We start from the raw sequence: 27,135 nt of genomic DNA on the forward strand, positions 1-27,135 counted from the left end.
GTTATAATCAGTAACTGTTACATTTGTTCACTTCCTGCTTTCCTAATATCATTTTGGATTAAATTAAATTACATTAAATTAAATTTTTATTTTTTTGGTCACATACCGAAGTACAAGACTCTTCATCCTTGTATTTAGCAAACATCAACTAAATAACTTCCTGCTTTCCTAATATCATTTATTGTTTTTTTTTTACTTTTTATTATATTATTTTTTATTTTTTTATTTTTTATTTTTATTTTTTTATTTTTATTTTTTTATTTTTTATTTTTATTTTTTTATTTTTATTTATTTTATGTTATTTTTTATTTTAATTACAGTGACAGTTATGATGTCGTCAATACCAACAGCACTAAATTCATCACATAGCAACTTAACATCCAAAAGGTGAACCTGATACAAACATGTACATATCAGGTACACCCTGGACTGGTCGCCAGCCAATCACAGGACACATATAGACAAATAACCATTCACACTCACATTCATACCTATGGACAATTTGGAGTCGCTAATAAACCTAGCATGTTTTTGGAATGTGGGAGGAAACCGGAATACCCGGACAGGGAGAACATGCAAACTCCACACAGAGATAGCCGAGGGTGGAATTGAACACCGGTCTCCTAGCTGTTAGACCTGCATGCTAACCACTCGACCACCGTGCAGCCAAGACTTTATAATTAATGCTTGTAATATACTGATATTACATATAGTATAAGACTTTTTTGGTGTAATTTTTCAGTATTTTTTATCTTTTCCTACCATTTTGAAATACATTTAGTTGATTTGAACGCATTCCACATTTAGACGTCGATTGTCCTCACAGCTCCTCCCGTTGGCAGCCTCCTCTGTGGGTGACTTCACCAGTGTCTGATGGTCTCACCATCATCCACGCATACTTGCACAGTCTCTCCTTGTTGCAGTCCTTTTGCCAGTAGATGACGTTCCTGCGGTTGAGATTGGCACCCGCGCACGCGTCGTACCACCAACCCCCACCGGCCACCCCCTGGAACGTCAACTTGGCGCAATTCTGGAAGTAGTTATCATTGTCTCTGTCCTGAGTGGTGAACTTCTGGTTGTCGTGAAGGTAGTTCTCCGTGTCCCGGGTGAGGGCATCCACGGCGGTGCCCTGGAACAACCCCAGCCTCAGCCTGTAAGCGGCTGACTCATCCTCCACCAGAAAAGGGTCGTATTCGCCCGTCTTTGTGACAGCGTCTCGGTCCACTAGTTTAACTCCCAGCGTGTAGCGCCCTGGGCCTCCTGTGAGTTGATGGAGGTATTCGTTTCCGAGCCAGTGATCGCCCGTGACTTCGCCGAAGCCGTGTTTGTAGTCCGCCCACACGCGGTCGAAATTGACGCTGCTGTTAACGGTGATGTGTTGCACGATAGTCCAACCTCCTTCTTGCATGGCACAATACACCACAATGGGGGTGTCCCCGGGTTGGATTAAGTAGACCCCATCTCTTGCATGACCCGAGGAGGTCACCAGCATTTTATGACAGTCTCTTGGCAGCACTGGGGACACAAACATAGGATCGTTTATCCTCTGAACATAGCACACATGCGCTAAAAAGTGGATGTTATTTTCACTCGTGACTAACAACTTCATTTTTTAAACTTTAATAACAATTTAGAGTGTAGGCTGCACGGTGGTTGAGTGGTTAGCACCCAGGTCTCACAGACCAGAGTTCAATTCCAGGCCCCCCGAGTCATAGTTTGCCCACCCCTGTTCCAGAATCCATTACATTTTGATGAGGATCTGGATAAAGGTGGGCTGCACGGCGGATGAGTGGAGGCCTCACAGCTAGGAGACCCGAGTTCAATTCCACCCTCGGCTATCTCTGCGTGGAGTTTGCATGTTCTCCCCTGCATGTGTGGGTTTTCTCCGGGTACTCCGGTTTCCTCCCACATTCCAAAAACATGCTAGGTTAATTAACGACTCCAAATTGTCCATAGGTATGAATGTGAGTGTGAATGGTTGTTTGTCTATATGTGCCCTGTGATTGGCTGGCCACCAGTCCAGGGTGTACCCCGCCTCTCGCCTGAAGACAGCTGGGATAGGCTCCAGCACCCCTTGCGACTTTTGTGAGGATGTGCGTATCTACCAACCTGATGGTTCGATCCCCAGTCAAGGTTATTTTATAATATTTCAACATTCCGGCTGCACGGCGGTTGAGTGGTTAGCACGCAGATGTCACAGCTCGGAGACCAGAGTTCAATTCCACCCTCGGCCATCTCTGTGTGGAGTTTGCATGTTCTCCCCGTGCATGTGTGGCTTTTCTCCGGGTACTCCGGTTTCCTCCCACATTCCAAAAACATGCTAGGTTAATTAGCGACTCCAAATTGTCCATAGGTATGAATGTGAGTGTGAATGGTTGTTTGTCTATATGTGCCCTGTGATTGGCTGGCGACCAGCCCTCGCCCAAAGACAGCTGGGATAGACTCCAGCACCCCCCGTGACCTTCGTGAGGAAAAAGTGGTAGAAAATGAATGAATGAATGAATGAGTGAACTATAAAAGCAATCTTCACTCACTAAATGTACTGCAAAAAAGGCCAGTAAGGATAATTCATAATGCCGCCTACAGAGAACATACTAACTCCTTATTTCTAAAATCACAAATACTTCAACTTGCTGATATAGTTCATCTTCAAACAGATAAAATAATGCATAAGGCTAAAAACAACCAATTAGCTAAAAATGTCATCCAATCCAAACTTTTGCTGGGGTAGGCTCCAGCACCCCCTATGACCCTCGTGAGTATAAGCGGCAGAAAATGAATGAATGAATGAACAATTTGTGCCATATTGACCAAACAGAACCAATGTTGTAATAGCGGTCAACCAGTATTAATATGACAATAATATATACATATATGACAATAACACTGGGGAACAATATTTTTTCAACTTTCTGTTGCATTGGATTTTTTAACTGATTCTGAATGATTTTTAGGTGCTGATTTCAAATCTGAAATTAGTTTTTCTCCATAAGCTCTAGTTTTCATGCAATTTGAGATAGATGAAATAGTCTAAATATATGAACTTACGTAACCCAAATCTATGCGTTTTGAGATTATATACATAGATTCCATTCCTGTTCCAGTTTTCAAAGGTTTGCCTTCATTAAACGATAAAGACATTGGACATGATACGAACGAGGAAGACAGTTGTGACAATGAATTGCCAGAAACTGAGTGGGAACAATCCGAGGAATGTTCTTCAGAGACTGAATCTCCCCCAGTCCCCAAGCCTCTTCACCAAACTGAACTGAATGACTTCTTTCGGGATTTAGGTCTTTCAAAGAAAGCAGCTGAGCTTTTGGCATCAAGATTACAAGGCAAAAATCTTGTTGATCACACTGTTAAAGTGTCATATTACAGAAAGCGCGACCAGCTTTTTGTGACCTTCTTTTCTGAAGACAGACAGTTTGTTTACTGCCATGATATCCCAGGTCTCCTCAAAGAACTGGGTGTTCCTCACTATGATCCAACTGAATGGCGGCTCTTTATAGACAGTTCTAAACGCAGTCTCAAGTGTGTTCTTTTGCATAATGGCAATGTTTACGGGGCAGTGCCTGTAGGTCATTCAGTTCATCTGCGGGAAGACTATGATGACATCAGAATGGTCATGGAATTCTTAAAATATCGTGAGCACAACTGGATCATTTGTGTAGACTTGAAAATGGTAAACTTCCTTCTTGGTCAACAGAAAGGTTTCACCAAGTTTCCATGTTTCCTCTGCATGTGGGACAGTCGAGCACGAGACAGACACTGGGTCCAGAAGGACTGGCCTGTTCGTGAAACCCTTGAAGCAGGCATGCCAAATATCACACATGACCCAATTGTTGACAGAGATAGGATCATCTTTCCTCCTCTGCACATCAAACTAGGTTTGATGAAACAATTTGTCAAGGCACTGGATACCGAAGGTGAATGTTGTCGTTCGAGAAGATCAAAGCAGGTGTGTTTGATGGCCCACAGATTCGAACCCTCATTCGTGATGATCAGTTTGTTGCCAAGATGACCGCCTTGGAGAGGGCAGCATGGTTATCCTTTGTGGCAGTCGCTTAGAACTTCCTTGGAAACAACAAGGCAGAGAACTACAATGAACTTGTGAACAGAATGCTCCTCGCTTTTCGTGCTCTCAGGTGCAACATGAGCATCAAGCTTCATTTCTTGAACAGCCACCTTGACCAGTTCCCTGAAAACCTGGGGGCTGTGAGTGACGGACAAGGAGAGCGGTTCCACCAAGACCTAAAGATCATGGAAAACGCTACCAAGGTCGCTGGGACAAAAGTATGATGGCCGACTACTGCTGGAGTATTAAACGAGATTGCCCAGATGAAGTGTACAAACGCAAAAGTTACAAACACAAATTCCTGCCTGACTAAAATACTGTACTGACAGAAAGTGATAAGCGTTATTAGCTGTGATTGACTCTTATCTGAAGAACGTTGTAAATTATGCTTATTTCACGTTGCGATAAAGACTGTTTTCTGAGAAACGCTTCCAGAAAAACATATGGCACTTCTAACAATGGTGTACTTTAATCTAAAATCACATTTTAATGTTCTGTTTCTTTTGCCTTGTTAAATATACTGATTTGTGGCTGACATTGCAAATCCTATAATAATGCTCGATTTTTTTCTATTTTTAATAAAAATTAAAGATTGCATAAAATCTGTAGCTTGCAGAAAAAAACTAACTTCAGATTTGAACTCAGCACACTTAAATTGACTAAAAACAAGTCTTACTTTAAATGCAACATTTTGAGTGTTCCCCAGTGTAATATGACAATATTACTGTATATCGAGTGTAATACACATTTCACATTGACAACTGGGTATCGCAACCAAGATTTTAAAGCGCATTCAGAGGTAGATGAATCTACTGTAGTTCTGACCACTCAGTTACTACCAACTTATGGAGTTAAAAACTACAAACATGGCCGACCATGTCAATAATTCCATAGTCATAAAGTCATTAAGGGACCAAACAGTGGAATTTGACCATCACACAAACAAGAAGTACTTCACATTGCTGTTAAATAGAAATATAATAGTTGTAAGTACTCTACATGTAAATAACTACCATAATATTTGGGTTTTACTCACTTGATACTTTAATAATCAAGTTCAAGTCCCGCACATGAACATACTGTACCTCTCATTCCCTGGTTCAGGACTACATTGTGCTGATCTGGAGGTAGGAGATGCAGGTTCCCCGCTTGGAGGAGCTCCATGTTGACTCCATGCAGACTCAGCATGAGCAGAACTCGCACAAACCAAAATTCTAATATCATCCTTGTCCTGCCAAGAAGTTTAAAAAAAACCTTAAGAAGGTTAAAAACCCATCCAAGAACACCTCAAAGATCTTACCTCCACTTGGGTCACAACACTGTAAAAGTATCACCTTATCTTCTCCCACAATGATTTAATCAAGTACAAATAAATAGATAGAGTCTTCGTAGAGAACAACAACAGTTCCTTGACAGGCTCCTCCCCCTTTCAGTCTCAGCTGGACTTCAGCCTCGACTTCACATCACGATGGCAGACGCCAAACCTTCGTCTTATCTGTGTCAGGTCAGATAAAACCACATGTGAGATGAGTCCACTCGTATCTGTGCCTGACTCAAATCCCCTCATTAAGACCGGCTGAGAGTCCGGGTATTCCGGTTTCCTCCCACATTCCAAAAAAAACATGCTAGGTTAATTAGCGACTCCAAATTGTCCATAGGTATGAATGTGAGTGTGAATGGTTGTTTGTCTATATGTGCCCTGTGATTGGCTGGCGACCCGTGTAGGTGGGTGTACCCCGCCTCTTGCCCAAAGACAGCTGGGATAGGCTCCAGCACCCCCGCGACCCTCATGAGGGTGTCAACAACCTGATGGTTCGATCCCCAGTCAAGGTTATTCTAGAATATTTCAGCATTGCGGCTGCACAGCGGATGAGTGGTTAGCATCAGGCCTCACAACTAGGAGACCCGAGTTCAATTCCACCCTTGGCCATCTCTGTGTGGAGTTTAGGTACTCCGGTTTCCTCCCACATTGTCCATAGGTATGAATGTGAGTGTGAATGGTTGTTTGTCTATATGTGCCCTGTGATTGGCTGGCGACCCGTGTAGGTGGGTGTACCCCGCCTCTCGCCCAAAGACAGCTGGGATAGGCTCCAGCACCCCCGCAACCCTCATGAGGGTGTCAACAACCTGATGGTTCGATCCCCAGTCAAGGTTATTTTAGAATATTTCAGCATTCTGGCTGCACGGTGGGTGAGTGGTTAGCATCAGGCCTCACAACTAGGAGACCCGAGTTCAATTCCACCCTTGGCCATCTCTGTGTGGAGTTTAGGTACTCCGGTTTCCTCCCACATTGTCCATAGGTATGAATGTGAGTGTGAATGGTTGTTTGTCTATATGTGCCCTGTGATTGGCTGGCCACCAGTCCAGGGTGTACCCCGCCTCTCGCCCAAAGACAGCTGGGATAGGCTCCAGCACCCCCATGACCCTCATGAGGGTGTCAACAACCTGATGGTTCGATCCCCAGTCAAGGTTATTTTAGAATATTTCAGCATTCCGACTGCACGGTGGATGAGTGGTTAGCATCAGGCCTCACAGCTAGGAGACCAGAGTTCAAATCCAGGCCCCCGGGTCGTAGTTTGTCCACCTCTGTTGTAGACGGATGGCACATGGACCGTGGAAGAATCCATTACATTTTGATGAGGATCTGGATAAAGTTGGGCTGCACGGTGGTTGAGTGGAGGCCTCACAGCTAGGAGACCCGAGTTCAATTCCACCTTCGGCCATCTCTGTGGGGAGTTTGCATGTTCTCCCTCTGCGTGGGTTTTCTCCGGGTACTCCGGTTTCCTCCCACATTCCAAAAACATGCTAGGTTAATTAGCGACTCCAAATTGTCCATAGGTATGAATGTGAGTGTGAATGGTTGTTTGTCTATATGTGCCCTGTGATTGGCTGGCCACCAGTCCAGGGTGTACCCCGCCTCTCACCCTAAGTCAACTGCGATAGGCTCCAGCATACCCGAAACCGAGGACAAGGCGTTTGCGTAGCTCCTATACAGACAGGAAATAATGTAGAATAATGAAATCATCAATAACTATTTTATTGTTTATTGCTGGGAACACTGTAAAAATGTATTACTATGGGCCATAAACTGGGACAACAGAATTATACTTTTCTTTGCACTTATATACCGTATTTTCTGGACTATAAGTCGCTCCAGAGTGTAAGTCGCACAAGGCCAAAAATACTTAATTAGTTAGAAAAAAACATACATAAGTCATACTGGAGTGTCGCATTTTTGGGGGGTAATTTATTTTACAAACTACTTGACCAAAACAGACATTACGTCCTTTTTTAAAATGTAATTAAATTGAATTAAATTGAATTACATTTAATTACATTTAATTAAAATTTAATTAAAATTTAATTTAATTAAAAGTTAATTTAATTTAAACTTTTATTGTATTATGAAAGCAGGAAGTGAACAAATGTAACAATTACTGATTGTAAAAGTACCAGATGGAGGGGTAGGATTTAATAAGCTTTGCTTCTTCCTACTCCTTTTGGACATGTGGAACTGTGAACTGATTATGTGATGCATTCAATTGTAATCTGATGCATGTTCAAATGAAATAAAACCATTAAAAAAATTTAAAAAAATATATAAAAAATTAAAAACAAAAAATATTTTTAATTAAAAAAAAAAACTTAAATTATATTAGGAAGGCAGGAAGTGAACAAATTGCTCTCAATTGTAATCTGATGCATGTTCAAATGAAATAAAACCATTAAAACATTTTTTTTAAATATATAAAAAATTAAAAACAAAAAATATTTTTTAATTAAATAAAAATAAAAATTAAAAAAAACTTAAATCATATAAGAAAGGCAGGATGTGAACAAATTGCACTAAATTGTAATCTGATGCATGTTCAAATGAAATTAAACCATTACCATTACCATGTATAAGTCGCTCTGGAGTATAAGTCGCAGGAACACCCAACCTATGAAAAAAAGTGCGACTTATAGTCCGGAAAATACGGTATTAACGTATATATTATACAGTTTATGAATCAATTGTTACTCTTTATCAAATGAAACCGCACAATATCAGAACATTAAAAGATGGACGTCAGGTAAGTTGAGACAGGAAGGAGTCAATATCCTGTAAAGAAAATAGTGTTTACCTTCAGGTAGAATAGTAAAACGACCATAAACGCATCATCACTCACCTTTGCCGATTCCCCAGCAGCCCCGGGCATCGACTTCAGTTGAGGCTCCTGATGCCATAACTCCAGCAACTGCTGATTGAAGACCTGAAAATTTCTGCAACCGATGAAATACAGTGTGACTCGCTTAGAAACCCCACGTTCAAACCCCAAAGTTTCAAATAATTAAGTTTTCGCATTTGAAATTGAGCCCTGAAAGAAGTTTGGGATGGCTCTGAATGCTCGCTCTGCTGCACTGTTGTGTCTTGGGAGTGTGACCAATCACAGCGCAGTGGGCGTGCCTAAAGGCGGGCCGTGGGTGGAATAAATTAATTTAAAACAGACCGATCTGGAAGATCTAGAAAGGGTTATTGTGTGTAGCTATACAATAGGTGCTCGTCAAGGTGAGATCCGAACCATCAGAACAATATGTGCTTTCACTGTTAAGCCCCCCCCCAAAAGTAGCTTCCACACACAAATAATTACATCACTTTGCTTATATTTACTTTGTAAATCACCTTTACAAGAACAAGAACTATTTCAATATTGAACAAAGCCAAATTTGTTAATTTTGTTAATTTTGCTTAAAATTTAAAATTTAAAAAAGTTCAAGTCCTGCATCTTTAAAAAAAGTAATATTAGAAAAGCAGAAAGTGAACAAATGTAGCAGTTAAAGTAAAAAAAACTTTAATTGTATTAGGAAAGCAGGAAGTGAACAAATGTAACAGTTACTGATTATTGAATAATAATAAAATGTTACATTTTAAATAAAAAATAAAAATTTTAAATTTTAAATTTTAAATTTTAAATTTTAAATTTTAAATTTTAAATTTTAAATTTTAAATTTTAAATTTTAAATTTTAAATTTTAAATTTTAAATTTTAAATTTTAAACAACAATTTAATTTTTTTTAAATAAAAATAAAAAACTTAAATCACATTAGAAAGGCAGGAAGTGAACAAATGTCACAGTTACTGATTGTAAAAGTACCAGATGGAGGGGTAGGATTTAATAAGCTTTGCTTCTTCCTACTCCTTTCGGACCTGTGGAACTGTGAACTGATTATGTGATGCATTCAATTGTAATCTGATGCATGTTCAAATGAAATTAAACCATTACCAAAATAAAATAAGTGTACCTATCAAAAGGAAACTCAGTGGATCCAGGGCCGCCACTTGCTTTAAGCTGTTGCCTCCATCTTTTCACAACAGAATGGAGCCACATCAAACCAACGATGACGTACCTGCGTTATAAAAACTTACATTCACTTTGCAATTACACAATCAATGAACTCAACTTACTCTTCATATGGCCTGATGAGAACATTCTGAACCAAGGGGAACATGTCCACACAAAAGCCGATACTAATACTGGAAGACTCATCCTCCAGGCTGCAGAAAAGATTGAACTAAAATCACATTTATTTAGCATGTAGCCATTGTTACTCCATGTTGGTCGTGTCTTTACCTTTTGATGATGAGAGGTAGAATATCAACAAAGACGGCGGTGTCTTGGATTCTGTTTTGCAGCAATAAAAATAGCGTGACGTTATCTAGGTTTGTGATAAAAGAAAAAAATATAAAATACCTCAGGAAGTACGTTAGCATCTCTCCAAAATGTCTCTGCCACAGTGTGAAGGCCACTTTGAGTCTCAGGTTCCTTCCGAGGAGCACCTCGGTTATTAGGATGTGATCACTCGTAGGCTGGAGAACGTTAAAGTTAGAAAAAAAAATTAAAATTAAAAATTAAAATTAAAATTAATTTTTTCAATTAAAATTAAAATAAAAATTAGAAAAAAATAAAATTTAAATTTAAATAATAATAATACATTTTAATTTTAATTTTAATTTTAATTTTAATTTTAAAATTTAAGAATTTAAAAATTTAAAAATTTAAAAATTTAAAAATTTAAAAATTTAAAAATTTAAAAATTTAAAAATTTAAAAATTTAAAAATTTTAATTTTAATTTTAATTTTAATTTTAATTTTAATTTTAATTTTAATTTTTTAAATTTTTAAATTTAAATTCTGCCTCTCATCAAATTTTATTATTATTTAAATTAAAATAATAAAAAAAATAATAAAATAATAAAATAATAAAATAATAAAATAATAAAATAATAAAATAATAAAATAATAAAATAATAAAATAATAAAATAATAAAATAATAAAATAATAAAATAATAATAATAATAATAATGATAATAATAATAATACTAATAATAATAATAATGGAGAGGTAAAAGTTTAAAATAAATAAATTAAAATTAAAATTGTTATTATTATAATTTATTATTATTATAAATTTAAATTATATAATAATGCAATTTAAATTTAAATAAAAATAAAAAATAAATAATAATAATAATAATAATAATATCACTTTAGTGGTATATCTGACCTCGGTTGGTTTCAAGTAGTCAGCCTCCTCTGTATTGTTTATATCTGCTGTCATCTCCCGCTGAACATCTGTCGTCATGTTTGTCTCCCTGTTTGCCGCATCATGAGTCCTGCCTGTGCCAGATGGCTTCTTCCGTGCCGCCGTCACATGTCGCGTCTTCCTCTTACACGACACCACTCGTTTTACTCTGGCCGTAGTGCTGAAAAGACCGCTTTACTCCAATTATCTTAATTAAACTAACACGGTGTACATACCTCTTTTTGGTGAGCTCTTCCTTTTTCATGTAATCTGTCTAGAAATCAACAAAAATGGTTTGTATTGCTACGGAAAATTGAGGACAATTTAGGAAAAACTCACCTTTTTCTTCCCATGGGAATAGCTGACTGTGTACTGGGTGGACTCATCATGAGGTTGGTCTTCCCCGCTGGAGCCCATTTTGCTTAAAAGGAGAAGAAATCAAACAAAAACGTGTAAAAGTGCTCATGGGTACAACGTCTCTGGACTTTTTAGATGAGATTTGTGGGATTTGTGGGAACTCGTAGGATATTCTGCTCAACTTTAGTACCGTATTTTCCGGACTATAAGTCGCACTTTTTTTTAATAGGTTGGCCGTTCCTGCGACTTATACTCCAGAGCGACTTATAAATGAAAAAAGGTGTTTATGTTACATAAACAGTGGACACCTTTTCTGTTCATGTTTATTTTTTGTGTAGCTGAATAACCATTGTGTTAGCATATCTTACACCTATTAGCATGTTCTCTATTCTTTTATTATTGTTACAACTTGCCTTCCTAGATGACGTAATGTCTGTTTTGGTCAAGTAGTAAAAAAACATTACCCGCAAAAAATGCTCCAGTGCGACTTATGTATGTTTTTTCTACCTAATTATGCATTTTTGGCCTTGTGCGACTTATACTCTGGAGCGACTTATAGCCTAGAAAATACGGTATATAATAACGGTGGCTATAGAGTGGAAATAAAAAGCCCATTTCTATATAATATGATGGAACAATGCATTTTTTTGCAGTTTTTTTCTACCTAATTATGCATTTTTGGCCTTGTGCGACTTATACTCTGGAGCGACTTATATTCCAGAAAATACGGTATATAATTCTGAACATGTAGTGGCTATAAAGTGAAAATATAAAGCCCATTCCTGTATAATATCATACAACAATGCATTTTTTTTGCATTTTTGTTTACCTAATTCTGCATTTTTGACCTTATGCGACTTATACTCTGGCGCGACTTATATTCCAGAAAATACGGTATATAATTCTGAACATACAGTGGCTATAAAGTGAAAATAAAAAACCCAGCCTTGTATAATATGATGGAACAATGCATTTTTTTGCATTTTTTTTCTACCTAATTATGCATTTTTGACCTTATGCGACTTATACTCCAGAGCGACTTATATTCTAGATAATACAGTATATAATTCTGAACATACAGTAGCTATAAAGTGAAAATAAAAAACCCAGTCCTGTATAATATGATGGGAGAATGCATTTTTTTCCACCTAATTATGCATTTTTGACCTTGTACGACTTATACTCTGGAGCGACTTATATTCCAGAAAATTCGGTATATAATTCCGAACATACAGTGGCTATAGAGTGAAAATAAAAAGCCCAGTTCTGTATAATATAATGGAACAATGCATTTTTTTGCAGTTTTTTTCGACCTAATTATGCATTTTTGGCCTTGTACGACTTATACTCCGTAGCGACTTATATTCCAGAAAATACGGTATTTAATTCTGAACATACAGGAGTGAAAATAAAAAGCCCATTCCTGTATAATATGATGGAACAATTTATTTTTTTGCGTTTTTTTTCTACCTAATTATGCATTTTTGGCCTTGTGTGACTTATACTCCGGAGCGACTTATATTCCAGAAAATTCGGTGGCTATAAAGTGAAAATAAAAAGCCCAGTCCTGTATAATATCATGGAAGAATGCATTTTTTTTGCATTTTTTTCTACCTAATTATGCATTTTTGGCCATGTACGACTTATACTCCGAGCGACTTATATTCCGGATAATACGGTATATAATTCTGAACATACAGGAGTGAAAATAAAAAGCCCATTCCTGTATAATATGATGGAACTATTTATTTTTTTGCATTTTTTTTGTACCTAATTATGCATTTTTGACCTTATGCGACTTATACTCCAGAGCGACTTATATTCTAGATAATACGGTATATAATTCTGAACATACAGTAGCTATAAAGTGAAAATAAAAAGCCCATTCCTGTATAATATGATGGAAGAATGCATTTTTTTGCCGTTTTTTCTACCTAATTATGCATTTTTGACCTTGTACGACTTATACTTCGGAGCGACTTATATTCTAGAAAATATGATATATAATTCTGAACATACAGGAGTGAAAATAAAAAGCCCATTCCTGTATAATATGATGGAACTATTTATTTTTTTGCATTTTTTTTCTACCTAATTCTGCATTTTTGGCCTTATGCGACTTATACTGCGGAGCGACTTATATTCCAGATAATACGGTATATAATTCTAAACATACAGTAATGGCTATAAAGTGAAAATAAAAAACCCAGCCTTGTATAATATGATGGAACAATGCATTTTTTTGCATTTTTTTTCAACGTAATTATGCATTTTTGGCCTTGTACGACTTATACTCCGGAGCGACTTATATTCCAGAAAATACGGTATATAATTCTGAACATACAGTAGCTATAAAGTGAAAATAAAAACCCCAGCGTTGTATAATATGATGGAAAAATGCATTTTTTTTGCAGTTTTTTCTACCTAATTCTGCATTTTTGACCTTATGCGACTTATACTCCGGAGCGACTTATATTCCGGATAATACGGTATATAATTCTGAACATACAGTGGCTGGAAAGTGAAAATAAAAAACCCAGCCTTGTATAATATGATGGAACAATGCATTTTTTGCAGTTTTTTTTCTACATAATTATGCATTTTTAGCCTTGTGCGACTTATACTCCGGAGCGACTTATATTCTAGATAATACAGTATATAATTCTGAACATACAGTAATGGCTATGAAGTGAAAATAAAAAACCCAACCTTATATAATATGATGGAACAATGCATTATTATAAGGAAACAATGTACCAAACACAAATTAGCAAACTAATTATCAACAAATATCTTCTAAAACTGTCATCTTTTTGTCAACATGTTTGTTTTCTCAGAGCGTTGGCCTCCGACGCGGACGATATCGTGTCCCTGTCATGAATTAAAATAAGACATTTTCCCAATAAAGACGAATGGCAGCAAATTTCCTTGAACCGTCAATGTGATGTTCCACTAATTCCACAGTGACAGACGATATAAACTGACCGCTTTTAGCTGCTAATTTCCTGATGCTGAAAGCTGAGACTTTGTGTCGAGTTGCCACAAACATTCAAAAAAAAAAAAAAAAAATGAATATAATAAATCCCAATAGCATATAAGCTCATCGGAAAACCTCACAGCTGCCCGTGGGTGATATTTGGGGAGGAAAGTCTTGTCTTAATTTCAATATCATTTTTCTTAAAACAAGCATCATTAATGCTAATGGATTCAGCAAAATATAATCCCCATGACTCATTCAAGCTGTGTTTTCATTTTACTTATGCTAATATTAATATCAATACCAAGAGTCGGTTCTTTCCGCACGTTTGCCGAGATGTGCACAAAAAAATGGGAGCTTCTGGTTTCATGTTTATCACACCTACATAAGTTTTTTTTTATTTTTTTTTTTGAAATTATATAACCAGCGTATGACACTTATTTTGCTATTTAAGTGATATATATATATATATATATATATATATATATATATATATATATATATATATATATATATATATATATATATATATATATATATATATATATATATATATATATATATATATATATATATATATATATATATATATATATATATATATATATATATATATATATATATATATATATATATATATATATATATATATATATATAAGGTGGCATAGTGGTTAGCACAGGGGTGGGCAAACTTTTTGACTCGCGGGCCGCATTGATTGCCGGGGGGGGGGGGGGGGGGTGGTATATAGTATACTACACGTAACAGTCAATTTTTACACCTATATTTTTACACATATTTTACATGTAAAAGTGTCATGAAATCTGCTATATGTGAACTTTGAAATCATTTATTTGATGTGAAGTGTATTAGAAATTAAATGTATTATTATTATTGTTATTATTATTATTTTTTATTAGAATTACTATTGTTATTATTATTAGTTATAGTAATGTTATTATCATTATATTATATAATATAATATATTATAATTATTATTTATATTATTACATAATATATTATTATTATATATTAATAATAATAATAACAATAATATTGTTTATTATTATTTTAATAACAATAATATTATTACTATTATTATATTAATATTATTAACAACAATATTAATATAATAATAGTAATATTATTATTAACAGCAACATTATTATTGTTATTATTATTATTATTTTTACTATTGTGCTTGTGTTCCTTTTTCCAGGAGCATTTTGTAAACAACAGAAATAAAATACTTTGGAAAGAACAGGCGGGCCATATTGAAACACTTGGCGGGCCGGATGTGGCCCCCGGGCCGTAGTTTGCCCACCCCTGGGTTAGCACGTCTGCCTCATCGTCAAAAGAGCCAGTTCCAATTTCCATCGGAACATCTTCTCGTGTTCTCTACATGCTTGTATGGCGTTTCTACGGGTCCCGACGCTTCCGTTGTCCATAGTTGGGAATGTGGATGGTTGATTCCCGATACAATATTTCTCAATATTATTATGATTTTTAATGTGAGTGTGAATGGTTGTTTGTCTATATGTGCCCTGTGATTGACTGGCCACCAGTCCAGGGTGTACCCCGCCTCTTGCCTGAAAACAGCTGGGATAGGCTCCAGCACCCATGGCGACCCTCGTGAGGATAAGCAGTAGAAAATGAATGAATGAATATTTAGTTATATTTGTAAATATTATTATGATTTTTAATGTGAGTGTGAATGGTTGTTTGCCTATATGTGCCCTGTGATTGGCTGGCGACCGGTCCAGAGTGTAACAGCCTCTTGCCTGAAGACAGCTGGGATAGGCTCCAGCACCCCTCGTGAGGATAAGCGGTAGAAAATGAATGAATGAATATTATTATGATTTTTAATGTGAGTGTGAATGGTTGTTTGCCTATATATGCCCTGTGATTGACTGGCCACCAGTCCAGGATGTAACCCGCCTCTTTCCGAAGACAGCTAGGATAGGCTCCAGTACGCCCCGCGACCTTCGTGAGGATGTGTGTCTACCAACCTGATGGTTCGATCCCCAGTCAAGGTTATTCTAGAATATTTCTAGAGTATGAGTGGTTAGCGCCCAGGTCTCACAGCTAGGAGACCCGAGTTCAATTCCACCCTTGGCTATCTCTGTGTGGAGTTTTGTGTGGGTTTTCTCCGGGTACTCCGGTTTCCTCCCACATTCCAAAAACATGCTAGGTTAATTAGCGACTCCAAATTGTCCATAGGTATGAATGTGAGTGTGAATGGTTGTTTGTCTATATGTGCCCTGTGATTGGCTGGCCACCAGTCCAGGGTGTACGATGCCGAGACAGAACATCTTACCAAATGTATAGCCTCCTACTGTAATCCGGACTCATACCAAACAAATATGGCGGCTTCAGTATTTACATATCTTTATAAGAAGCCACTAACAGTAGTATCTTTTTTCTTGGCATCACATCCTGATTTTTTTTTTTTTTAAGTCTCCCTGAATTACATAACAAATCCCGCTACTCCATACCTCAATGTGTGTTTAGTTTCACGGCGTCCAAAAAAGCAGCTGGCCTCTTGTTTTTCCCTCCCTTGCGTTATGTTCTGCTCTTTCTTTTTCCGAGCCTTAAGCCTAATTTGGGTAAAAGGCAGGAATTGACCACAAACGTCTTCAGTCAGCATTCCTTCAGGATGAGAGCTGCATGTCCAAAGAATATTCTATGCCCCCCCCCCCAATCAAGACACTCTTTGTTCAAAAAGGGGCACATTGTGTGGTTTAATCAGTCGGAGAATGGAAGTCACTGTCGCTGGGCGAAAAACAAATGTCCCGTGATTATGCTTCCGAAAGAATACAACATTGGGATTAAGTCGGCATTTCGGGGACTCCGAAGCTCATCACATAATGAAAGGGAAGAAGTGACGTGGAGGGAATGTCTCAATGGGATAATTTAAGAGTCATTTTCTTTACATTGAATGTGACATCCAGAAAAATCTCTTATTTTATGGAAAAGGAAACACATGGAAAAACGAAAAAAACGGAGGATAGACTCCACGGTATGAACTTTTGCCAAAAAAACATTCCCGTTCTCCTGTATGGACAATGCACAGACTCCAATGAACCTAACATTTTTATACTATGGGTCTCAAACATGCGGCCCGCGGGCCAAATGTGGCCCGCAGGACACTACTTTGAGGCCCCCGCCTTGATATGAAAGTTTAATGTACCCAGAAAAAATGATTACGTTTGATTAATGTTCATGTTAAAGGTTAAATAACTGTTAATAGTTATCCTCCCTATCCGTGTGGAAGTGGTAAGTTTTTGGCTTTTTAAGTTTAAAGGGAATAACTTGGAGGCTAATGTTTAGGTTGCTAGCACTCTAGTTTGCGAGTTAGCATGTGTCTCAAGACCCTGCAGTTGCGCAATATGTTGTAAATAAAAAGAGTATAAATGTGACTATAGTCGTGTTTTGTCATGTCTACAGGGCTCTAATAATGCTTTGTTCATTTTGTAGTCGATCTAATGCAGGGGTCTCAAACATGCGGCCCGCGGGCCTAATGTGGCCCGCAGGACACTACTTTGAGGCCCCCGCCTTGATATGAAAGTTGTTGATATGAATGTTAGTGCGGCCCGCGCAAGTTTGATATGGATGCTGTATGGTATCATGTACCCAGAAAAAATTATTACGTTTGATTAATGTTCATGTTAAAGGTTAAATAACTGTTAATAGTTATCCTCCCTATCCGTGTGGAAGTGGTAAGTTTTTGGCTATTTAAGTTTAAAGGAAATAACTTGAAGGCTACCGTTTAGGTGGCTAGCTCTCTAGTTTGCGAGTTAGCATGTGTCTCAAGACCCTGCAGTTGCGCAATATGTTGTAAATAAAAAGAGTATAAATGTGACTATAGTCGTGTTTTGTCATGTCTACAGGGCTCTAATAATGCTTTGTTCATTTTAATCTGAAAAAAATAATTTGTCTACCCACCAACTATATGTGGTTTCTTAAGTTTTTATTATTTGCCGTTTTATTATTATTATTATTATTATATTTATTTATTACTGATTGATTGATTTTTTTAAATTCTTGATTTGTTTATTTATTTTTCATCTTATTTTGTGTAGAAAAATAAAAAGTAAGATATTTGAGAACAGTGGAATGTTTTATCAAGCAAAGTTTATTCATTTTTAATTTTTTAATAAATGTTTTTTTTTTTGAAAACCTGATTAAATAACTGTTAATAGTTATCCTCCCTATCCGTGTGGAAGTGGTAATAATGCTTTGTTCATTTTAATCTGAAAAAAATATTTTTTTAACGCTTTTATTGTAGAAAATCGAAACCAAAGCAAAGTTTATTCATTTTTCTGTTTTTAATAAATGCGTTTTTTGTTTTGTTTTTTTAAACCTGATGCGGCCCAGCCTCGCCCAGACCCTAGCTCCAGTGGCCCCCAGGTAAATTAAGTTTGAGACCCCTATTTTAGACTGTTGAATGAGATTTTTTGTAGCACATTTTAACCACCAGATGGAGCTAGCACTCCAGCCAACTGTTAGAATCAAATGCAGATACAATGAATATAACATTAGTTATCACCCTTATATCCATTTGCTTAGACAATAAATAGAAAGTGTTTTGAATGTGCTGAAGACGTTCCCGTGACCCTGATCAGAGACCCCCAGCGACCCCCAGGTCGTGGAGGTGCCTGGATGCTCATGTTAATCCTGCAAGAACGTGTCAAGATAAGAACTCATAAAACAATAAAAGTAATTACTCTCACATATACACACACACATAAACAAACAAATACAGCTCGTGCAACTGCCCCCCCCCCCCCACTTAGAGTTGCACTACCATGTAGTAGGGACCCCCGAAAAGAGTATTAAAAAGTGTGAACTGCATATTCAGATGTCACTGGGTATGTTGTTTCACTCTCCGAGTTACCCTGCGAGTAACTTTGAATGTTTTTGTCCGTCTCTTCTGTATTTTAGTATTTTTGCAAGTGTCACATGGGTTTGAACCTGACACCAAAAAATGCTAGTTCAATCTTAGCTCCCTAACTTGGCTATGCACTTCCAGAACACCACATAAAGCAATATTTGGCTCAAATGAGTAATAAGTAATATAAGTAAAATAAGTAGTATAAGAATTACAAAGTAACCACGGCCTAAGTGAGGCATCTTAAACAGCTAATAAAGCTAGCTTGATATGTTATTTTTGATTATTATATACAAGGTCAGGCAAAATGATGTGATACATTTGTAGGTTAAATAAAAGGACAATAAAGTAAAAGTAAAAGTACATATAATGCCATTTTGCTTAGTTTTTTTTATAATGCTATTGTTTTTCGTTTCTTTTTCAGTTGCTGCCATGAATTGGACTGTCGAGCATCGCGCTTTTATTGTGGAAACGTTTATCAAAACAAACGAATCTTGTTATGGGTTACCAACTTCAAAGCTACCGGATCTGCATTGAAACCAAAATCAACCGTTCAAATTCGCACCGCCTGAACTGATTTAATTTTTAAAACATAATGAAACAGAATGGGCGGCACGGTGGTCTAGGGCTTAGCGCGCAGACCTCACAGCTAGGAGACCAGGGTTCAATCCCACCCTCGGCCATCTCTGTGTGGAGTTTGCATGTTCTCCCCGTGCATGCGTGGGTTTTTTTCCGGGTACTCCGGTTTCCTCCCACATTCCAAAAACATGCTAGGTTAATTGGCGACTCCAAATTGTCCATAGGTATGAATGTGAGTGTGAATGGTTGTTTGTCTATATGTCCCAGTCCAGGGTGTACCCCGCCTTACGCCCGAAGACAGCTGGGATAGGCTCCAGCACCCCCCGCGACCCTCGTGAGGAAAAGCGGTAGAAAATGAATGAATGAATGAATGAAACAGAATGCCATTATATGTACTTTCCGAAAAAAAAAAAAAGTTTTTACTTTATTTGCCTTTTATTTAACCTACAAATATGTCAGATCATTTTTGCCTCACCATGTACTTTGTGTGTTTTTCGGTTTTAGTGCCTCAGTTTGCGTACATTTTTCGGTTAGAGTACAACATGCCGTACAATTAAATTAAACTGTATAAAACCAAAATGAAATTTCAATTGGAACCGAAAGCGAGCTCCAGTCACCAGCCGTTGACCGATCCCAAAGACTGGGATCGGTCTTTTATCATTTTATCATGATAAAATCATTTTTTTATCATTTTTTTATCATTTTTTTTTTTCGTAAAAATGCTGACACCTGCAACTTTCTTTGGTTCCGTTTTGGGTTATTGAAGTGAGAAACACTATTGCATTGAAGAAATAACTTATGGCAAAACAGGAAGGGGGCGGCACGGCGGTCGAGTGGTTAGCACGCAGACCTCACAGCTAGGAAGACCAGGGTTCGATTCCACCCTCGGCCATCTCTGTGTGGAGTTTGCATGTTCTCCCCGTGCATGCGTGGGTTTTCTCCGGGTACTCCGGTTTCCTCCCACATTCCAAAAAACATGCTAGGTTAATTAGCGACTCCAAATTGTCCATAGGTATGAATGTGAGTGTGAATGGTTGTTTGTCTATATGTGCCCTGTGATTGGCTGGCCACCAGTCCAGGGTGTACCCCGCCTCTCGCCCAAAGACAGCTGGGATAGGCTCCAGTACCCCCGCGACCCTAGAAAATGAATGAATGAAAACAGGAAGGGGTTGATCTCACTGCAACATAACGTCTTTGGGAGAAGCTACGTCTTCTATGAAGGTATCAACAACCTTAAATGTTCACAAAAGTTTGGGATCACTTGCAATTTTTTTTTTGTTTTCCTAAGAATAACACATTTTCATGCATTTCATAAACATTTTTATCCATTTCACAAACATTTAAAATGAATCAAATGATTTTCAAAGAAGGATGTATATTTTTGCATAGAGTCCTACAGTAAACCTCGGATATATCGGATTCAATTGTTCCCACTGGTTTTGTCCGATATAAGCGAAATCCGTTATATGCGTATACCGGAAAATGTCCGTTTTACGCATATATCGGATTTATATCCGGTATATGCGTAAATCGGATTTTATCCGTTATAAAAAGGCACTTCCTTGACTATGTTTCCAATGTACCTGGACGCGCAGGCAACGCTGCAAACGCTGCAAATGACGTCGTATAGCGGCCTGTCACGATTCGGCGAATCGGAGCGCCACGATGCGGCCATCCGATATATGCGAGGGAAATTTAATGGAAATGCATTAGAACGGGACTGGAGATTTTGTCCGAAATAGGCGAAATCCGTTATAAAAAAATCCGATATATGCAATGAATTTTTATTGGAAATGCATTACAGAAAAATCGGTTCTTTTTTATCTGTCCGTTGTGAGCGAATTTCCGATATATCCGAGTCCGATGTATCCGAGGTTTACTGTACTATCAACAACTGTCAGTCCTCTGCATCAATCTCCTGGTATGGTTGCTAATCCAAGTTCATCATTTTATAAAGCTAATAGATTATTAGAAAAGCCATCTTAAAAAATCAAAACTAAAACTAAATAATCTTACCATGCTGTTAACTACTCCATTCAGAGAGCAGCACAAACCGGGTCTAACAAGGACACAAAAACGATGCGTACATCTGAGAGTGTGTAGTTTAAAGACAAAGACGCCTCACAGATCGTTACTAAATAGTACCCGTGAAAACACCAGCGTCAGTATCAACAGTGACGCGGCGAATTCGGGATGACTTCATAGCAGGGCTACCAAGAAAAAACCTCAGAATCTCAGATTGGCCCCAAAAAATTTCCAAGTGATCCCAAAACTTTTGAGCGGTAATGTACATTGTTTTTGTACAATATTTGTGACTCATGGAGTGACCCATTCTGGGTGCTCGTCAGACTACCGCCATTTTATGTAATCCTTACATAACTTCATGTAAATCATCGTCCAGCTAAGCTAACGGTCCGTGTAGAAGATGAGCTACTGCATTCCTGCTGTATAAACCGCAGACTGGTAAATTGGCACCACAGAGAGCTTTTCCGTGAAATATGTTTTTTTTTTTTTTTTTACTTTTTTTGGACATCTTTGTACATTTAGTCATTTACTTTATATGCTTTTTCTTTATGGGCATTGGACTTTTTTTTATTTTATTTGGGCAAATATATGAAACATTACAGTGCATTTCTTACATTAATCAAAATATAACTTTCCATTATTTACATTTGTATTCAACTATCTGATCACAAGCCGAAAAGGAGTAGGCTGAACAAAAGCTTATAAATGCCTACCCCTTTTTTGCAAGATATAATCATCATTATTGTTATTATTATTATTGTTATTATCATTATCATTCATTCATTTTCTACCGCTTATCCTAACGAGGGTCGCGGAGGGTGCTGGAGCCTATCCCAGCTGTCTTCGGGCGAGAGGCGGGGTACACCCTGGACTGGTCGCCAGCCAATCACAGGACACATATAGACAAATAACCATTCACACTCACATTCATACCTATGGACAATTTGGAGTCGCTAATTAACCTAGCATGTTTTTTTTGGAATGTGGGAGGAAACCGGAGTACCCGGAGAAAACCCACGCATGCACGGGGAGAACATGCAAACTCCACACAGAGATGGCCCACGGTTGGGAAAGACAAAATAAGAAGCCAAAAAGTTACCACTTCCACACAACATAGGAGGAGAACTCATTCATTCATTCATTTTCTACCGTGGGGGTTGTGGGGGGTGCTGGAGCCTATCCCAGCTGTCTTTCGGCGAGAGGCGGGGTACACCCTGGACTGGTGGCCAGCCAATCACAGGGCACATATAGACAAACAACCATTCACACTCACATTCATACCTATGGACAATTTGGAGTCGCTAATTAACCTAGCATGTTTTTGGAATGTGGGAGGAAACCGGAATACCCGGAGAAAACCCACGCGTGCACGGGGAAAACATGCAAACTCCACATTGAATTTAACCCTGGTCTTCTAGCTGTGAGGTCTGTGCCCTAACCACTAGACCCCCGTGCCACCCACTGTAATATTATTATTGTTATTATCATTAGCATTATTATCATTCGTTCATTTTTGACAGTTTATCCTCACGAGGGTCGCGGAGGGTGCCGGAGCCTATCCCAGCTGTCTTGGGGCGAGAGGCGGGGTACACCCTGGACTGGTGGCCAGCCAATCACAGGGCACATATAGACAAACAACCATTCACACTCACATTCATACCTATGGACAATTTGGAGTCATGCTAATTAACCTAGCATGTTTTTGGAATGTGGGAGGAAACCGGAGTACCCGGAGAAAACCCACGCATGCACGGGGAGAACATGCAAACTCCACACAGAGATGACCGAGGGTGGAATTGAACCCTGTTCTCCTAGCTGTGAGGTCGGCGCGCTAACCACTCGACCACCGTGCCGCCCAAATTTTCATTTTTTTTCAAAGTTAATTTTATTTGGGTGGGAATGGGTATTGTTTAGCTAGAAATGACACAAGAAAGTGTAAAAAAAATGTTGTTTTTACAGTTTCATGACATTTTTGTGTCAAAAATTATTTTTATGAGTCTTAAAATTAGCGTCACCGCAGACCCAAGTTCAATTCCACGCTCGGCCATCTCTGTGTGGAGTTTGCATGTTCTCCCCGTACATGTGTGGGTTTTTTTTTTCCGGGTACTCCGGTTTCCTCCCACATTCCAAAAACATGCATCCAGTACTTAGCAAACTTAACCAATATTGAAACCTGCATTAGTTTCACAGATTGACAGGATGTATTTAGCGGCCTCCTTTGTTGAGTGACAAGTGTTTGAAATATACCAAACTCAGCTGTGTAGCCTCTAATGACTCATATAACCTCCGCCCTAAGCTCCCCCACGGCGCCCTTATTTTGTGAACGTGGGCCCCGGTCACCAACCACAACGACAGTAAACTCGGATTGTAAACAAACCCTCATAAAAAAACCCAATGGGTGTTGTCATGGAAACGATATCCAGTCAAACTCCTTTAATTTTGGGATGCAGCTGATGGCCCGGCTACGGTAGAGTTTATCGTTTTTTTTTTTTCCAGACTAGAGGTTCAAAGCAGACGTAACCGCCACGGATTCCATCATGATGCTCAATGGATGTAATGTAAGTTTCTATTACGGCTGTTAAAAATAGCGCGTATTTATTTCGTTAATTGCATTAAAATTTGTAGCATAATTAAAAAGCATGCGCATCAAGCATAGTGGAGTGTCCCCAGATAATCACACAAAAATTGACGCTCTTCGGAATGACACTGGGTGGCGAGATGCATTCACAAACACTCCGAAAATTGTAAAAAAAATTTTTTTTTGTGGTCTAAATAAACAAGCTAAAGAAAAACATATTCTTATGACTCATTAACGTAATGTCATAAGTCTCAACCCCCCAAAGTAGCCATCGATTGGGACTATCTTCGACTTCCTATGACTTAAGGAAGTGGGCGTAACCTTTAAAAAATGGCCGTTGGGTATTGGGTATGGGGTAAATGAGGTCTTGTCCACAGTGGACAAAAAAACTAAACGCTAAGTCCATAAGTGACCATGAGAAATCATTTGGGACCACCCACGGCTTCCTGCAATTTCTGGAAGTGGGCGTAACCTTTAAAAAATGGCCGTTGGGTATTGGGTATGGGTCAAATGAGGTCTTGTCCACGGTGGACAAAAAGACTAAACGCTAAGTCCTATCAAGACTCCACCATAAGTGACCACGAAAAACCGTTTGGGACCACCCACGGTTTCCTGCAATTTCTGGAAGTGGGCGTAACCTTTAAAAAATGGCCGTTGGGTATTGGGTATGGGTCAAATGAGGTCTTGTCCACAGTGGACAAAAAAACTAAACGCTAAGTCCTATCAAGACTCCACCATAAGTGACCACGAAAAACCGTTTGGGACCACCCACGGTTTCCTGCAATTTCTGGAAGTGGGCGTAACCTTTAAAAAATGGCCGTTGGGTATTGGGTATGGGTCAAATGAGGTCTTGTCCACAGTGGACAAAAAAACTAAACGCTAAGTCCTATCAAGACTCCATCATAAGTGACCACGAGAAATTGTTTGGGACCACCCACGGCTTCCTGCGACTTCCGGAAGTGGACGTAACCTTTAAAAAATGTCCGTTAAGGTTCGTGGTCAGAGTGGTTAGAGTTGGGTTTAGGGTTAGGTATTGGGTAAATGAGGTCTTGTCCACGTTGGACAAAAAGACTAAACGCTAAGTCCTATCAAGACTCCACCATAAGTGACCACGAAAAATGGTTTGGGACCACCCACGCTTTCCTGCGACTTCCGGAAGTGGACGTAACCGTTAAAAAATGTCAGTTTCTCCGAAAACTGAGGTTATTATCGAGCCATGATAGATGTTTTCATAGTCAAACCATCGCTGATTGGTTGATCGCGAACAAGAACGGATGTGGGTAAAACGCGGACTGTGGACCGCGGTCTAAATAAACGATTCTGATTGGTCCATTTCAAGATTTGCGAGGATCGGTTTGCAAATTACCACCGGAATTACGCAGTCCGTGTTTTACCAACACCCAACAAGAACTGCTTTAAAAAAAAACTCTTTGCAGTACGGAATGACAAAGTGCACTTGCCCGACGGGAATATCACTGATTGGATTAATTGCCCGAATTTTGTTTTAACTTGCCCCGGGCCATCGGTACATCGTTATTGTCGAACCCCTGCTCTGCTCTCTCTTGGTGTCCTGATGATGCTTTAAAGTTAAAGTCCCAAATCTTTCTTCAGCCACTCACTCGCCTCGAAGAGAATGTCCTGGATACAATCTCTGGCTAGGAGTACATATACCTCCGTGGAGATGCTGATGATGTGCACAGACCCCGACTTCCAGCTGTGGACATATGTTGTTAAAATGATAAATGGTCTTGACCCAGTAGAGCCGACGTGCAAAAAAAGTCACTTGGCTTTAACGTTTGCATAGCGACAAGAATACTCAAAACCCCAGACGCCATTTTTGTCACCAGCATGTTAGACCTTAGTAGGTTATCCGAATTAAACATGGTAGTATTCCATTCTTCTGTTTTTATATCATGCATTCAGTTTTGGGAAATTGCTTTAAAAAAAAATGTCAGGTGCATAAAAATATCGGTGATGTCAACCCATTCCATCCCAGTAGGTTACCATTGACACACTTTGGTGGAGTCAAACTGTTTACTGGGTATTTGTTTTCTGTTTCCATGGTTACTGCTGCTTCAGACGGTGTTTGAGGGAGTTGAACACAATGTTATCATTTTTCTTCACAGTCCAAACTTTGCTTACCCGGGCTCTCTTCATTACTGTGATAGGCCCACTCAGAGCGTTCTGGGCTATAGGGGTGTTTACATCCGGGGTCTCAAACATGTGTCCCGCAGGCCAAATGTGGCCCGCAGGACACTACTTTGAGGCCCCCGCCTTGATATGAAAGTTTAATGTTTGATATGGATGCTGTATGGTATCATGTACCCAGAAAGAATTATTACGTTTGATTAATGTTCATGTTAAAGGTTAAATAACTGTTAATAGTTATCCTCCCTATCCGTGTGGAAGTGGTAAGTTTTTGGCTATTTAAGTTTAAAGGAAATAACTTGAAGGCTACCGTTTAGGTCGCTAGCTCTCTAGTTTGCGAGTTAGCATGTGTCACAAGACCCTGCAGTTGCGCAATATGTTGTAAATGAAAAAAGTATAAATGTGACTATAGTCGTGTTTTGTCATGTCTACAGGGCTCTAATAATGCTTTGTTCATTTTGTAGTTGCTCTAATGCAGGGGTCTCAAACATGCGGCCCGCGGGCCAAATGTGGCCCGCAGGACACTACTTTGAGGCCACCGCCGTGATATGAAGGTTTAATGTTAGTGCGGCCCGTGCAAGTTTGATATGGATGCTGTATGGTATCATGTACCCAGAAAAAATTATTACGTTTGATTAATGTTCATGTTAAAGGTTAAATAACTGTTAATAGTTATCCTCCCTATCCGTGTGGAAGTGGTAATAATGCTTTGTTCATTTTAATCTGAAAAAAAAATATTTTTTAACGCTTTTATTGTAGAAAATCGAAACCAAAGCAAAGTTTATTCATTTTTCTGTTTTTAATAAATGCGTTTTTTTTTGTTTGTTTTTTTGGAAAACCTGATGCGGCCCAGTCTCACCCAGACCCTAGCTCCAGTGGCCCCCAAGTAAATTGACTTTGAGACCCCTGGTTTACATGAATGAGAAGATGTCCCTCA

The 27,135-nt window shown here is 38.4% G+C and overlaps 2 protein-coding genes across 5 annotated transcripts in view; both read right to left on the minus strand.

Moving 5' to 3' along the window:
* Positions 1-661: 661 nt before the first annotated feature.
* On the minus strand, positions 662-5,895 carry zgc:194887 (uncharacterized protein LOC571819 homolog). Of its 2 annotated transcripts, XM_058091206.1 has the most exons (3): positions 5,379-5,895; positions 5,164-5,309; positions 662-1,515 (listed from the first exon to the last, which is right to left on the minus strand). In XM_058091206.1, exons 2-3 carry the CDS (start codon positions 5,300-5,302, stop codon positions 821-823), a joined length of 834 nt encoding a protein of 277 aa, XP_057947189.1. In that variant the 5' UTR covers positions 5,303-5,309; positions 5,379-5,895; the 3' UTR covers positions 662-820. The 2 variants fall into 2 exon arrangements, with proteins under 2 accessions (XP_057947189.1, XP_057947188.1); XM_058091205.1 differs by having other exon boundaries at positions 5,164-5,895.
* Positions 5,896-7,034: 1,139 nt separating this feature from the next.
* LOC131140612 (KATNB1-like protein 1) overlaps positions 7,035-27,135 on the minus strand; it is a 50,167-nt gene continuing 30,066 nt past the window's right edge. Inside the window, exons 2-10 of one of the 3 annotated variants that reach the window (XM_058091203.1) lie at positions 10,983-11,064; positions 10,880-10,917; positions 10,626-10,824; positions 9,811-9,926; positions 9,691-9,741; positions 9,525-9,614; positions 9,362-9,466; positions 8,248-8,341; positions 7,035-8,180 (exon numbers count right to left, since the gene is read on the minus strand). In XM_058091203.1, coding sequence (XP_057947186.1) covers positions 8,148-8,180; positions 8,248-8,341; positions 9,362-9,466; positions 9,525-9,614; positions 9,691-9,741; positions 9,811-9,926; positions 10,626-10,824; positions 10,880-10,917; positions 10,983-11,060 — 804 coding nt within the window. In that variant the 5' untranslated portion in view covers positions 11,061-11,064 and the 3' untranslated portion in view covers positions 7,035-8,147. Of the gene's footprint in view, positions 8,342-9,361; positions 9,467-9,524; positions 9,615-9,690; positions 9,742-9,810; positions 9,927-10,625; positions 10,825-10,879; positions 10,918-10,982; positions 11,066-27,135 lie in introns of those variants that run through there. The other 2 variants (XM_058091202.1, XM_058091204.1) reach the window with 2 other exon arrangements.

The sequence above is a fragment of the Doryrhamphus excisus genome, chromosome 13 (assembly GCF_030265055.1).
Source record: "Doryrhamphus excisus isolate RoL2022-K1 chromosome 13, RoL_Dexc_1.0, whole genome shotgun sequence".
Taxonomy (NCBI): Eukaryota; Metazoa; Chordata; class Actinopteri; order Syngnathiformes; family Syngnathidae; genus Doryrhamphus; species Doryrhamphus excisus.